Here is a 15,691-nt window from a genome sequence, read left to right on the forward strand (position 1 = left end):
GGGAGTGGGTAAAGTTTAGATAAGCAGAATAGCAAAGCACATTTTTGGGGGGGAAAGCATTGCTTGAAAAGAAAACAAAGTGTTCAATTTCTAAATAATGAAGCTCCTCTTAAGACTACTAAGCCAGTAAAACCAAATATAGCCCATGCCAACCATAACTGAACACCAGCCAGGGAGCACTTGAATAACAAGTAAGAGTGTAAGACAAACATCCCAATGAGAACGGCTAAATTGTACCATCAATCCAGAGAGAAACTAAAAAGGTGATGTTAAATAACTTGCCCAAACCCAAGAACTGTGAAGGGAGTGGACAAAAAGTGATTAAAACCATACTCTATACTATTGAGGCTGCTTTCCAAAATGCTACAAATGAAAATCTCTTTCATTACTGTATAGCCACACTTCATCTTTCCCTGGAGTTGACATATAAAATGTTGCTAATTTCTCCAAAATCAATCCCCCAAACTGAGAGATGTCATACACTATAATCAACAGTTCCCAGTCAGTCCAAGCACATGGGCCAAGTGAGCAGAAATATGCCCACAGGACCTTGTTAAATATACATCTGAGCTTCGGCCCTGAGAGTCAGATTCTGGTGGTCTCAGGTAGGGTCTGGGGATGTTTAATTTCAAGAAGTGTCCCAGCCATATATGAGACTAATGACAACTGAAGCAATGCTCTGAACTACAGAAATATGTATCTTGTGTTTTGAGGCCAACTACAAGGGTAAATTAGGGCCAGTTCATTAGTCTTTTTTAGAGTACTTCCAGACTGCTTAATGGGGTGAAATTGGCAAAACTGCATCTGAATAATTATACTGGTTAAATGAAGTTCCAGGATAAAGAGCAATAGCAGGTCTAGAATCTATTCTATCTGTAACACATAATCCAAATGTCCACCTCTTTCAGAATACTTTGCCCGCCATTACCTCCCCCATCACCACCCAAATCCATGCTAGATTCATGTCCCTTCTTCTTTGTTTCACAGGCACTTGTAATCTTATAAAATGGTTTATAACATTGTACCAAACATTAAATTAGAACCATCTACTTACCTTTCTATATCTCTCAACAAAACATAAGCTCCTTGAGGGCAAAAGTCTTCTCTTTCATCATAGTAGCTCTCACGTCTAGCACACAGTAGGGACTCAATATATTAACGTTTGTTAAATAGATGAAGAAATAAGTGAATACCATCACTCTTCCAGATCTAACTCCATAGCTTTGATCTCCAAGTTATTGAGATTCTACTTACCACAATTACTCAGATATAAAACACTCACTTGTCCAAATTCCTTTCCACCTGCAATTTCAGCCTACAAGGCTCAGTTAAGAGGCTTCCTCCTGTCTGTCGCACAAAATAGGTGGGGAAGATCAGATCTCCACTACTGTCCTCTGAGGCCTTCGAGTACTCTCGTGGATGTCTCTCTGCAGCAAAGATGTCCATGTCCTGTAGATCCACAACAATGCAATCCAGCAGACAGACATGGTCTTCTAGAAGGACCCAAGGAAAGAGAAATAATGAAGAGAATGGGGCCCAAGAAGGACTGGCCCTGAACAAAATTAAAAAGTCAAAGTAAGTTTACCCTGTCTTTGGAAAGTGTTTGGAACTGCCTGTTTCCTGCTGCTATCAACTACTCAGAAAACTGACTGTCCATAAGTCTTCACTGTGGCATCAAGATCTCCCTACATACAGCTCCATATGTTCAATACATATTGTCTGCCCACCCTCCACACCAAGCATGTACTGTGCCACGCAATCCTTCAGGTTAGACCTGAGACCCTAACTGAGTATAAAGGGTTTATACTAAAAATGACTTCATATGCAATCCCTCCCTAGACACAATGTTACCCAAAGGTTTACAAACTTTTCCCAGCAGCAAAATTCTTTTTTCAAACAAATATTACATGTAACCTTTTCTACTACCGCTGATCAAATCCAAACCAGCTTCATTCTTGCCTAGACCACCAAAAACTCTGCTCCAATTTACCTACATAATAATTCCATTCTGGCCCTTACGAAACCATTCTCCCCACAAAATACCTGAGTAATCCTTAACAAAATAAATAGACCATAACATTCCTTTCCTTTATACACTTTAAGGGCTATGTTTAATACAAAATTCTTTCTATAAAAACTCCCCCAAATCCCTACAAGGCCCTGCATAAGCCCCCTACCTACTTTTCCAACCGTACCTCAAGCCGTTCTCCCCCTTGCTCACTAAGCTTTGGGCTTACTGGCCTTGGTTTCCTCCAAAATGCCAGGCTCTTTGCTGCCTGCATAGTCTTACTGGTGGCATGACCCTCCCACCTCAATCTAAACTGGGTCCTCTCTGTTCTTGTTTTTCTCATGATAACATTTACTGTAATTTATCAACATGTATATGTTTACTTAATTTATTTCTCATTAGTCCATGAGTACCATCGTGGCAAGAATCATGCCTAACAGTATATTAACATACCAGGGAACAAAATATTGTATATAACACCTGCTACTTAGCAGGCACTGAATAAATTAGTTCTTGATTAGTTGTTTACATTGATAAATATACGGAACAGATAAAAGTGGAGCTGATCTGGTAGAAGGGAGTAATAAGGCACAGGAATTAAGTAGGCTTTAGAGATTCCCTAGGGTACTGTCATGAAATCCTAGGAATACAGAGACACTGTAAAAACCACTGCCTTAATCCAAGGCAGCATATCCCTAACAGAAGAATTTCAGAAACAAATAGCAAATCCATAGGAGAAGCATTGTCAAGTAAGAGATCTTTCTATAAAATATCCCAAATCACTTCTTATAGGCATCCACCTATAAAAGTCGCCTTATCCCCAATCATCAGTGTCATCACAACAACACTAACACCAGGTTGCATTTCTTGAGAGACCCATGGGTGCACCCTGCTCCATGCTCTATATGTGTTATATATATAGACTGGTAGGCAATATTACATAGGTTAACAATTAGGTTCTAGAAAAGGCTGCCAAAATTCACAGTCCAACTCTACCACACACAATCTATATAAACTTGGCCAAGTTGTTATTTAATCTCTCTAAACTTTCATCTCTTCACCTATAAAGTCGGGATTAAAAAAAAAAACCCTACGGGGTGTTATGCAGATGAACTACTATTATGATGATGATGAAGATGATCTCCTTTAATCATCAACACAACTATAAACCACTTTCCTGTCACCTCTAGGACTACAAGGCACTGCAGGGAGTTAACCACTCCTCAGCGCTATTTAAGAAAAGTCATTCAGCACCCTCCTCAGCTAGTGTCCTCCATTTCTCAAAGTCCAATTACACTAGACAGACCTTTGTGGCTAATTATATTCTGCTTCCCTCTCCAGCTCCTTAGAAAGTAGCACCTCTTATTCAACACATCACCCATCCAGAACACTTTAAAAACTGAAAAGCCAAAAATTAGGTTCTCATTTGGAATGACTAATTCTCACATTCAAGAGAAGAGCACTAATAACTGAATGGTTCATATCTTTTAAAAATTGTTGCTTACAGTATCTCTGTTGTTACCTAATTCATACTAATATTTTTTTAAAGGGTTCTTTTCTATTTTTTAGAATTAAATAGTGACTTGCTAGGATAGTGTCTGGAGAGTGGCTTGCAAGGATGCAGGACTCATTCTATTTATACTACCACCATCTGGTGGCAATCATCTTGATCTATAAGAAAAAAGTCCTAATAGACGATCTAAAAATCTCTTTATTTACACTGTCTTACTAATTTAACTCTACTCTAGAAGTTATCCAATGCTAAATCTACACCTAAGACTCTTAAGCCTTCTAAAGCAATATCGAAATGCAATCGTCACTAAAGAAATGGTATCTCTTTGTTGGCACCTGCCTGTACAGTGCATTCCCCCTCCCCCTTAGGTTCCTGGAATAGTTTGTGAATTTCCCCATCTTCATTATGCAGTTCTTTCCTCCTCTTTTACCTGGACTACTGGAAACTTGGCCGACACACAGTGTGGCTTGTGGCCCTCGTTGCTTTGTGGAGGTACTGGGCATAAACTCACTCTTCAGGCTGCCCAGACTCATTCCAGCAGGAGGCATCATGAACAGCCCCTGGGAATGGGTCCCCTTGGGGTCCTCTGTGCTTGTCATTTTCCTCATACTGTGTTTGGGAGTACCCGCTGGGGAAGCTAAAGGCACAGATTCCTAGGAAAAAACAAAATAATGTTAGAATCCAGCAATGGCGGGGTTGGTGGGAGGGGGCTGTGTGACTATATGTTTAATGTCCCAGAAGTCCTACCCCAATTTCTAGGATCTTCAAAGACTATAATACTTGCACTTCCCTCAGCCTCCCAGATCCCATAAATAAGAGGGTAACAGGGTCATAACATTACTGCCACATATAATTATCTGCTGAGATGTTACATATAATTCAATACCTATTGAAAACTATAGCATTTTGCAGGAAGACACCATCTTTGGGCTCAAGAGCAGATGCCAAGATGCTAATTGCTTCAAGTGGTTTAATCTAGTCGAATGAAACAAAAGCAAATTTCTCAGCTATATGATATACTGCTGCTTTGCTAGGTGGGGGAGGAAGCTTACTGTCCTAAGAAAATGTATCTAACGGTAACATGACTTCAATGGAATTGGCCATGGTAATGTGTTCACACTTTCTAGAGGTCCCCCTTCCTGGGGCTTACATTTCTCTTCTCTCTAAGTAACTGTGGAAATGAAAACAAAATGGAAAACGAAGGAGGTTAGCCATTCTTATTATGTTTCTGCTCAAGGTCATAAAAATTAAGAAGGGCTAGTACAGAATAAAATACATTCTATAATTTTGCTGAAAATACATACTACACTCTTTTCTTACATACTTAGTACCTTCAGTTAATTGCTAACAGGGAAAAATCTATTTCACCAGAACTATCCAATTATTGACTTGTAAACTTCCCATGGTTTCTTCGTCCATGCCTCAGAGCTACATCTCTACAGTGACTGTTCCCCTTTAGCCATTCCAGCGGACAAGCCGGGTGGAGGGGAGGATGGTTCTCCCTCCAGCACTGCCGTAGATGCTTATGCCTCTCAGCTTTGGTAAAGGAGATGAAAACATTGCTCTTCTTCACAGTTATCTTGAGTAGTAATTACAAGTAACAGTAAAAGAAACCACTCCTTACTTTCTACATTTTTTTTTTTTGCAAGGGAAATTACTAGGTAAATGCTATTATTTTAAGTATTTCAGCATTAAAAACCTTCCCTCTTGCTTAGTTTAAACACTGGGGGGCATTTGTTACTCTTTCATTTGATTCATTTTACATCCCCTCTGTAGTTGGTTTAAATAAATCAATGGCTTGAGGAGATTAACCCAAAGCTTTTGAAAGATTCTGACTTAGAAATTATGGTTTAAGCACAAGCTATAGTTGAGAAAAATGAAAGAAAAGCATATGCAAAAATTCAAACCTGTACTCTTTAAGACATGTATTTATGTAAAACAATTCCAAACACACAGGAGTCAAGGAACTTGAAGGCAAATGACTGCTCTGCAAGCTTGGATTTCAGGATTATTTCCTGTTCTTTAACCACCGGAATGCAACCTCACACGTTCAAATGTATTAAAGGGCAAATGCAAAGTGATCTTCTGTGAAGAAGGTAACTATTTACTCCATAAAGATCCTGATAATTAAGTTTGACTGTATATGAGGAGAGGTAAACTTCACAGATATGCTTATCTGATTACAAATATTTTAACATGCAACACACGCCAAGCAGCCCTTATGGAATTCTACAGTACAACCACCAGTATGTAATAAGATTGCTTTTCTAGTCTTTAAGGATATAAAATAAGATCACCAAGAAAGTACTACTCCAGGCTAAAAAAAAAGAAATTATTTTTAATGGACCTTAAGAAGGATTTCTCTACACAGAAGGAGAGTTAATTCACCAAAAAATAAAAAATAAAAATAAATAAAAAATAAACTAATAACAGGCTTTCCCAAGTAATAAAATATTTTAAAGGGTTAGTGTTTTAGTTTTCTTTTTAACGACATGAAAGTGAATTGACTGCTGAATCCCATAAGGTTTTTCAGAAAAACCAGGAGGCAAAACCATATATTATACCTTGAAGAAAAAGCGATCCTTGTATGCACTCCCACTTAAAATCAAATCCTCAAAAACAAATACAGGAAAATTTTTTCATTAAGATGTTATAAACTAGGTGCTATTATTTGCCTTAACAAAATAGAAACCCTTTTGCAAAAATTTCTTGAAATATTTTTGGCAATTCTTCCTCTGAGGCCAACTTCAGAACCAGCTCATAGGCCCATATATATATATATATGAAACAGAAAAATCTGCCCATTACCTTTTTAGGAAGGATAGAGAAACAAAAATAGTATATTGAACTTGATCACCCATTCTAGCTATATCTGATCTCTTCCTAAAAAATTTTGTCTGGCCTCAAAATAAAGATTTATCACATATATATTCCAAAAAACTTATATAGGTTTAAAAGACAATTCCCAAGGAGGAATTGAACTCTTTCTTGGACAGTAACGGTAGCAGAGTTGGAACAAAGATGCTGTATCCTGAGGTGACACTGGAGACAATATTCACGTGCAAACACAAATTCTAATAAACACAAATCTAATCACACTACTTATAAATACCTCATACTAGGGAAAAGAGAATAAGAATATTTAAAAGCAGTTACTAATCTTTCTTTTTATAAATAAATACTTCTTTTATGTTCTTTACGACTCTAGTGAATGAACAGGAAAATGGTTATCTATCAACTATGAAAATAGATTTTCTTCATTAAGGCCAAGGTTACCAGTTCTCTACTAGGCCTACTGCGAAAGACCAGTGGTGGGTGATTTTGCTTTCACTCTCTTAAAAAATACACATAAGTGGAAGTCTCTTTCTCCTTTTCAAGGCGGCCTCTGGCAGTAAGGCCTATTATTCCAACAGGAGGGCACATAAATCATTGCAAAGGTTTCCTGAGGCAAGGTAAATGAGCAAGTTACCAATCACCAGCCCTCTGTCTGAAGATAACCTATAAAACAGGCATGTACCTGGTAATGTGCTACCTTTCGCACTGCTAGACACTGCTGTTTTGGTTTTACCCTCTGCTTCTTGCAAGTGATCACTAAATCTGGTTTATCAGAACAGCTGGCTGTAAATGAAGTTTGGACAACTTGCCCTCTAACCCTTAGTCCAAACACCACATTCTGGGCCTGAACCCAAGATTATCATATATGAACATGGTTCATATGGCTCTCACTGTCTTACTCTACCCCTTCCCACTTACTAAATCAAACATTTCTGGTTCAGTATGATCAGGTTAGTAATATTGAGTCTGGGCTGGCTGGTTAGCCCATTTGGTTAGAGCATGGTGCTGATAAAACCAAGGTCCAGGTTTCAATCCCCATACCAGCCAGCCACCAAAAATTGAAACGAAACAATGCACACGTAATAATGAGTCAATCAGTGAGTGAGAAGTAAAGGAAGAAAAATACAGAGACAGTAATTTTACTATTGTTATAACAATAACACTATCCAAGTTCAAGCATTGCCAACAAATATAGAGACTCCCTACTATTTTCTAAACCTAGTTGAGGTCCCAGGCAAAGTCCTAGTAAGGACTGCCACTCTAGTCTATCTTTCATTTTCTCTTCTTTCAACACCTAGGTGAACAACACCTGCCCAAATTTTTTTTTTTTTTTTTTTTTTTAAAAAATGACCGGTAAGGGGATCTTAACCCTTGACTTGGTATTGTCAGCACCACGCTCAGCCAGTGAGCAAACCGGCCATCCATATATGGGATCCGAACCCGGGGCCTTGGTGTTATCAGCACCGCACTCTACCGAGTGAGCCACGGGCCGGCCCCATCCAAATTTTGTCTGTAATCATCTTTCAGTGCTTTCATCTAGGTCATTTTCATGAACTCACTGCCATACTCTTTAGTAAACTCAAAAGAGCTACAGCTGTTCAGGAAAAGGCCAATAGACATATACCAGGAATAGCCTTTGCCAGTTTACTTTCCTCACATAAACCTAACTCTAATACTGAGAGGTGGAATCATATCATGGAGTACTGAAGCCAGTCAGACACACCAAAGTCTAAGGTCCACAATGTATACCTTACTAGCTTACAAGCGATTACTTAATCTTTCTAAATCTCAACTTCTTTATCTGAAAAAATGGTATTAAAACACTAGATCCCTCTTAGGTTGCTAATGAGAACAAAATGAACAAATGTGCTGTGACATAGTAATTTAATATATATTTGGTCTCCACACCCATTTCCTGGCACAGAGCTTCTAAAACTCCTATAACTTCCTGAGTGATAGGGGTGATAGGAACATCAGAGCTTCTAAGACCCTTAGGATAGTATCTCTTTGTATGTTAATGAGATGACTGGTGGTTGAAAGCCCCTAGATAGCTTCAGGATGGGGGCTGATTAGCAAAGGAACCAACCAAGTCACAGAGGGTTAGAACTTTCAGCCCCATTCCCTGAACCTCCTGGGAGGGAAAAGGGGCAAGAGATTGCCTTAACCACCAATGGACAATGATTTAATTAATCATGCCTACAAAATGGAACTCCCATGGAAACCCTAGAAAGGGTTCAGAGAGCTATCAGGATGGTGAACACATCCACATGCCAGGAGGGTGGCATACCCCAATTCCATGGGGACAGAAGCTCCTGCGTTCCAGACCCTACTGGATGTTGCCCTATATGTATGCCTCTTCATCTGTCTGTCCATCTGTATCCTCTATTATAACCTTTATAATAAACCAGTAAATTTGTTTCCCTGAGTGCTATGAGCCATTATAGCAAATTACTGAAAATAAGGAGGGGATTGTGGGAACCCCTAATTTATAGCTGGTCAGTCATAAGTAAGTATAGGAGACCCAGACTTGTGACTGGTAGAACTGAGCCCTTAACCTGTGGGATCTGTGCTAACTTCAGATAGTACCATAATTGAATGTAGGATGCCCAGTTGGTATCCAGAGAGTGGGAGAATGCTTGATATGGGGAAAAAAACCCACCCATTTAGTGTCATAAGTATTGTGAGTGGAAGAAACAGTTTCCTTCTATATGTGAAGAGCTTAGCACAGGCTGATATATAATAAGCATCCAACAATTATCAGCTATTTATTGCTATTTTTGTCAGTCTTGAGATCTTACAATCAAATATGATGTAAATCTTCTCAAAGGCTCTCTCTCTCCCTCTGTTATCAGCTGTCAGACTAAAAACTGGCATAAGGGGGCTGGCCCGTGGCTCACTCGGGAGAGTGTGGTGCTGATAACACCAAGGCCATGGGTTCAGATCCCACATAGGGATGGCCAGTTCGCTCACCTCGGAGAGTGTGGTGCCGACAACACCAAGTCAAGGGTTAAGATCCCCTTACTGGTCATCTTTAAAAAAAAAAACAAAAAACTGGCATAACTACCAGGAAATTTCAGTGTTTTTCTGCACTGAACAAGCAGATAGAATGAAAAGCTGCTGGGGAAACCAGCAAGTAATGATGAAAACACACACCAAGAGTGACAAGACCTCATCTATAGTTCCAGAAATGTCACTCAATGGCCAGTTAGCTCACTTGGTTACAGCATGGTGCTGAGAACACCAAGGTCAAGAGTTTAGATTCCAGTATCAGCCAGCCGCCAAAACAAAAACAAACAGAAATGTCACTCGGTCTCCTCAAATAAAAAATGGGAGGAAAGGGACTAATTAGACTATCTCCAAGGTCCTCTCAGCTTTAAGAGTCTGTGATTACCTAGGTGTTTCCATTTTTCTTGTTTATTCTCAAAGGGTCCCAGTTTTTGCAAATGTAAAATGAAAATACTCATAACAGTAGTCCTCATTCTGATTAACTCCAAATATTGTTGTGAGAAATAAATAAATGGAAAAGTAATTTAAAACTGTAAAACAATATACTGTATAAGATTTTATTAAGATATTTTTAAATGGCTTCAGGTAAACAATGGGCCAAATCATGTCCTCTGAAAAAAGCCATAGAGTATAAAAAGTTGATATTATAGAAGGAATGCTTTTATACAAGGAAAGTACTATTAAAAGTTGGAAGGTTGGTCCCACTGGTTTGTTTGCTAAAACAAGTTACTATATACAGTTAGTAAGGATTATAACTTACACTACCTTAATTTAAAAGGTAAACTGAAAGGTCAGTGAAATTTTTTTTTAAAAGTATTCTTCAAACCACATATCCTAAAAAAGTAACAGCAATTAGGGATACTCTTCTGGCAGCATATGAATTTTTCAATTAGTGTTCAAATACTAGTTGAACTGAAAAGGGAATGGATATTGATTGCTCACCTTATCTTGTAAGGAAAAGGTCCCAGGAAAACCGGCAAAGAGAAACTTGTTCTTGACTTTCAACTTCCCCAAATTTGCTACAATCAAATTATTTGATCTGGAACTTTCTGGGATAAGGAGAACAGGAGCACCAGCCTCAATATCCAGGAGAACCCGCGAATAGCGCTGGGCTTGATCTCTCACCTGAAATAAGGAGGAAAACTGACTGAAAGGTTCAATTAATTCCCTAATTTTACAATCAAATAACCTCGGGTTCCAAAAAGTTTTATGAATTTATAAAACTAGTAAAATCACACAAAGCATATTCTATGACAACCACTGAGTTGAATTAGAAAACATCAACAAGAAGATAATGGAAAATCCCCAAATATTTGGAAATTAAATTACACACTTAGTTTAACCCATAAGTCAAAAAAGAAATTACAAGGGAAATCAAAAAATACTTTTAACACCAAGGTCAAGGGTTCAGATCCTCATACTGGCCAGCTACCAAAAGAAAAAAGAAAAATATTTTGACTGAAATAATAAAGAAAACAGAATATATCAAAATTTATGGGATACACTTCAAACAATGCTTAGAGAAAAATGTACACCACGAAATGCTTACCTTAGAAAACAATAAAGATTTAAAAATCAATAACTGAAGTTTCCGACTTAAGAAGCTGGAAAAAGAAAAGCAAACTAAACCTAAAGTAAGTAGAAGTTAGAAGATAATAAAGAGCAGAAATCAATGATACAGAAAACAGATAACAACAGAGAAAAATCAAGTAAACATTTATAGAACACTGTATCCAACAATCACAGAATATACATTCTTTTCAAGTGCAAATGGTATATTTGCTAAGATTACGCCTGGACCACAATATAGGCCTCAATAAGCTGGTTATTTGAAAAGACTAATAAAATTGATAAATCAGGAAAAGGAAGGGAAAAAAAATCACCAATAGGATATATCACTAAATTTTTTAAAAGTAGATATAGAAACTGCAAATTGCGTGTTACCGTATGGCTAAAAAGGGGAAATATATTTGTATTTTATTTAATATACATAACAATAAAAAATAAATAAATAAATAAAGGAACCTATGAACAACACTCATTTTTTAAAAAAACCCAAACTACCTACAGCTATTTAGTGGTGAATGACTGAATGTTTTCCCCTACAGTCAGAAACAAGATCAGGATATCTCGTCTCACCACTTCCATTCAACATTGTACTGGAAGTCCTAGTCAATGTAAAAAGGCAAGAATAAGAAATAAAAGGTATAGGTTGGAAAGGAAAAAGTGAAACTCCCTTATTTGCAGACAACTTAATCATCTATGTAGAAAAATCCTAAAGAATCTAAAGGACCTAGAACTAATAAGGAAGTTTAGCAAGATTGGAGGAATGCAAAATAGGTAGATCAATATTAAAAAGTCAATACTTTCGGGCCAGTCCAGTGGCGCACTGGAGAGTGCGCCGCTTGGGAGCGTGGCAGCGCTCCCGCTGAGAGTTCGGATCCCATGTGGAGACTGGTTCCCGCTCACTGGCTGAGCGCGGTGCGGGCGCAGCACTGAGGGTTGCGATCCCGTTGCCAGTCCCCGGTACGGGCGCAACACCGAGGGTTGCGATCCCGTTACCGGTCAGTAAAAAAGACAAAAAGGAAAAAAAAAAAAAAAGTCAATACTTTCAATGAAAAGTTGGACATAGATATTCTTTAAAAATTGGTATCATTTACAGTAGATCAAAAACTTGAAATACAGAAAAAGGTGTAAGACTGGTACATCTAAAACCATAAAACACTGCTGAGAAAAATTAAAGACCTAATTAAATGGAGGGACATATCATACTCAAGGATCCAAAGACTCAATATTGTTAAAATGTCAGTTCTCCACAAAATGATCTATAGATCCAATGCAATGCAATCCCAACCAAAATTGAAGCAGACTTAACTGTAGAAATTGACAGGCTGACTATAAAATTCATATAGAAAAGCAAAGAACCTAGAATAGCCAAAATAATTTTGAAGACTGCTTTTAATAATGTTAAACATACTGTTACCATATGACTCGGCAATTCCTCTCCTGGGTATTTATTCAAGAGAAATGAAAGCATAAATCCTCACAAAGACCTAAATGTGAGTATTCATAACACTTTTATTCATAATAGTCCAAAACTGGAAACTAACCAAATGTCTATCAAGAGGCCAAGTAGATAAACAAATTGTGTTATATTCAAACAATGGAATACTACTCAGCAATAAAAAGAAATAAAGTGCTGATACTTGCAACAACATGAATGGATCTCAAAAGCATTATAAGTGAAAGAAGCCAGACACAAATGACTACGTACCAAATTATTTTGTTTATACAAAATTCTGTTTAAAGTGCAAAACTATAGTGATAGAAAGGAAACCAATGGCTGCCAGAGTACAAAGGTTAGGGCAAGAGGACTGATTGCATAGCAGCATGAGGACACTTGTTGGGATGATAGAAATCTATCACTGAAACATTCTAAATCTTGATTGTGGTTGTGGTTAAAAGACTGCACAGAGTTGTCAAAACTCATTGAATTGTACCTTAAAATAGCTTAATTTTATTGTATATAAATTATACCACAAAAAGTACAATATAATAATAAAACATTACACAATCATTGAAAGTGTTATTTAAATGTTTCTTATTGTTCAGTGTAAAAATATAGATGACAAAAGTGAAAAGTCAGATACTTTTAATTTTCTACCTTTATGTCTATTCATATTTTTCTATCTCCTATAAAAACCATTTATTACTTTTTTATGTCTTTTGATCAACAAATAAAAATTGTATATAAATTTGTATTACTTTTTAAAAAGAGAAAAATATAAATATAAAAGTCTATTATTCCCAATACTGGCCAACCACAAAAAAAGGTGTTTTTGTTTTTTTTTTTTGAGGTATTAGGCACTTATGTATGTCACAAGAATTTACAAAACAATAAACATTTTTTTCATTTTTTTACTATATTTGTCAATATTCTCTATCTACCCATGGCTACTGCCTATTTGCTTTGAGTTTAGTACTTTAGAATTACAAATTAATCCATAGTCACCGTAAAAAATTTAGAAGAGAAAGACAAACAAACAGAAGAAACTGAAATCACCCATAATCTCACCTCCAGAGGTAAGTACTAATCATTTTGGCAGTTTAGCATAGGAGTTAAGGGTATGAACTCTGATGTCTGACTACCTAAATCTGAATCCCCACTCTGGCCACTTATTAGCTTTGTGATCTTGGTTAAGTTGTTAAGGTCACTGTGCCTCAGTTTACTTACCTGTAAAATGGGAATAATAATAAGCCCTGCCTCAAAGAGCTGTTGTAAGCATTAAATGAGACAACACACATAAAACACTTAGAAATGAATACGTAATAGCTATTATTAACATCATATCAACACCATTCCATTCAGTCTTTTTCTCCTATACACACAACTGCATTTTTTAAAGTTCAATATATTAACTTACAGATTCAAAAATAATAAACTATTACTGGCATCCTGGATAGCTCTTACGTTTTTTAAAAAATGCCTTCATAGTTACATGTTAATGGGAAACGCACTGAATCATGAGTCAGACAACCAGAGTTAAGAGTTACAATGTTTCCTCATCTACATGTATAAAGGGGCAATAACACATCTGCCCATTACTCCCTCATTAGGTATCATCATAACTAGTAACCTTTTTTTTCTTGTTTGTATCTCCCTGTTAAAATACAAACTCCATGAGGGCAATGACCTTGTCATTCTTGTTTTCCACTACATCCCTAGCACCTGGCAGACTATATGACACATCATTCCTAAATAACTGAAGAAATAAACTAACAAGCTTGTTGTGAGGATCAAACAAGATAATATTATGTGAAAGCTCCACATACCTTATCCCCTTTGAAAACTCCAAAGCATCGTTAATAGAAATAAGTAGTACCAAATGTACAGCATACTTATTTATGGTATCTTCATACTCCTCTTATAATTAAGTCAACAGAAGAACAGTAAGAAAAAATAACTCGCCACAACAGCTTATAGGGGCAAAACCCAGACTCCAGATTTTTGTCCCAAGATTTCTAAATTGCAACATCACTTTTTAGTTCCATCAGAAATCTGCACTCCCATTTGCTTGGGGAATAAAGAAGTTGAACAAATAAAAAAGACTACATGAAAAATGGAAGACATAGGAAAACTATCTCATACTTCTGGGGTAAAATATAAAGGAAATAATTTATATTTGGCCAAAACAAACCTGATACAATTGATATTCTTATCATTTCAAATATCAAGGTTAAATAGAAACTTAAAGTCTCACTAACCATTATTTATAGACATCAGAAAATACAGACATAAAAATCCAGCTATACCTGTCACCAATAAATCATTAGGAGAAAGGAATTTAAATTTCAAGTAAAATAGTCTCTTAACCTTATCAGGAATTAAAATTAGGTCTTTAGTTGTCTCTATAAATCTAACTCAAACAACTAGGATTAAGGATTCTTGAGATCAGCTTTCCTTCAAAGCCCACATATTCAACAAAGCTCAAAACAAAAAGATTCCTTTAACCTTCTACTTGTCTTATATAATTTAATAAAGCAAAACTTAAAAGATTTATCTTTAAATTCTGCTAACTCAAGAATTTAAATCCAATTACTCGAAAATGGACAAGTCTTGTTGTTTCCTAATAGATGATTCAGCACAGTAAGACTTACTACTGTTTAAGCCACACATGTAAAAATAATTGTTTTTAACTCAAGAAGTTAAATCCAATTACTCGAAAATGGACAAGTCTTGTTGTTTCCTAACAGATGATTCAGCACAGTAAGACTTACTACTGTTTAAGCCACACATGTAAAAATAATTGTTTTAAATGTACATAACAATTTTAACAGACATTAGGCAGAGTTGTATTGATAGTCAAAAATATTCATAGTTTCCAAACAATAACATTTATAGGAATCAATACAAAAAAATTTTAAAACTACATGTACAAAGACATTCATGAGTATTTACTCAGAATGAAAAACTGGAAGCAATTTAAATATTAAATAGGGAACTGGGAAAATTAATGAATTATATGGTTACTACATAGGATAGCTACAAAAAATGCAAAGCAAGATGTTAAAAGTTTATTAAAAAGGTTAAGGCCGGCCCGGTGGCACACTGCTACAGTGCGCCGCTTGGGAAGCGTGGTGGCGCTCCCGCCGAGGGTTCGGATCCCACGTACGGACCGGCCGCTCACTGGCTGAGCGAGGAGTGGGGGCAATGCCGAGGGTTGCGATCCCGTAGCCGGTCCCGGCCCGGTACGGGCGCAACACTGAAGGTTGCGGTCCGTTGCCGGTCACAAAAAAAGACAAAAAGACCAAAAAAAAAAAAAAAAAAA

The 15,691-nt window shown here is 36.9% G+C and overlaps 1 protein-coding gene across 1 annotated transcript in view; it reads right to left on the minus strand.

Annotated features, from left to right (window-relative positions):
• Nucleotides 1-15,691, minus strand: part of VPS13D (vacuolar protein sorting 13 homolog D (S. cerevisiae)) — a gene marked incomplete at its 3' end in the record, with an annotated part of 105,995 nt that overhangs the window by 38,991 nt on the left and 51,313 nt on the right. The window contains exons 24-26 of the mRNA XM_008589879.1: nt 10,305-10,487; nt 3,952-4,174; nt 1,283-1,493 (exon numbers count right to left, since the gene is read on the minus strand). Coding sequence (XP_008588101.1) covers nt 1,283-1,493; nt 3,952-4,174; nt 10,305-10,487 — 617 coding nt within the window. The remainder of the gene's footprint in view (nt 1-1,282; nt 1,494-3,951; nt 4,175-10,304; nt 10,488-15,691) is intronic.

This window comes from Galeopterus variegatus, unplaced genomic scaffold (genome assembly GCF_000696425.1).
Source record: "Galeopterus variegatus unplaced genomic scaffold, G_variegatus-3.0.2 Scaffold138, whole genome shotgun sequence".
NCBI classification, from domain to species: domain Eukaryota; kingdom Metazoa; phylum Chordata; class Mammalia; order Dermoptera; family Cynocephalidae; genus Galeopterus; species Galeopterus variegatus.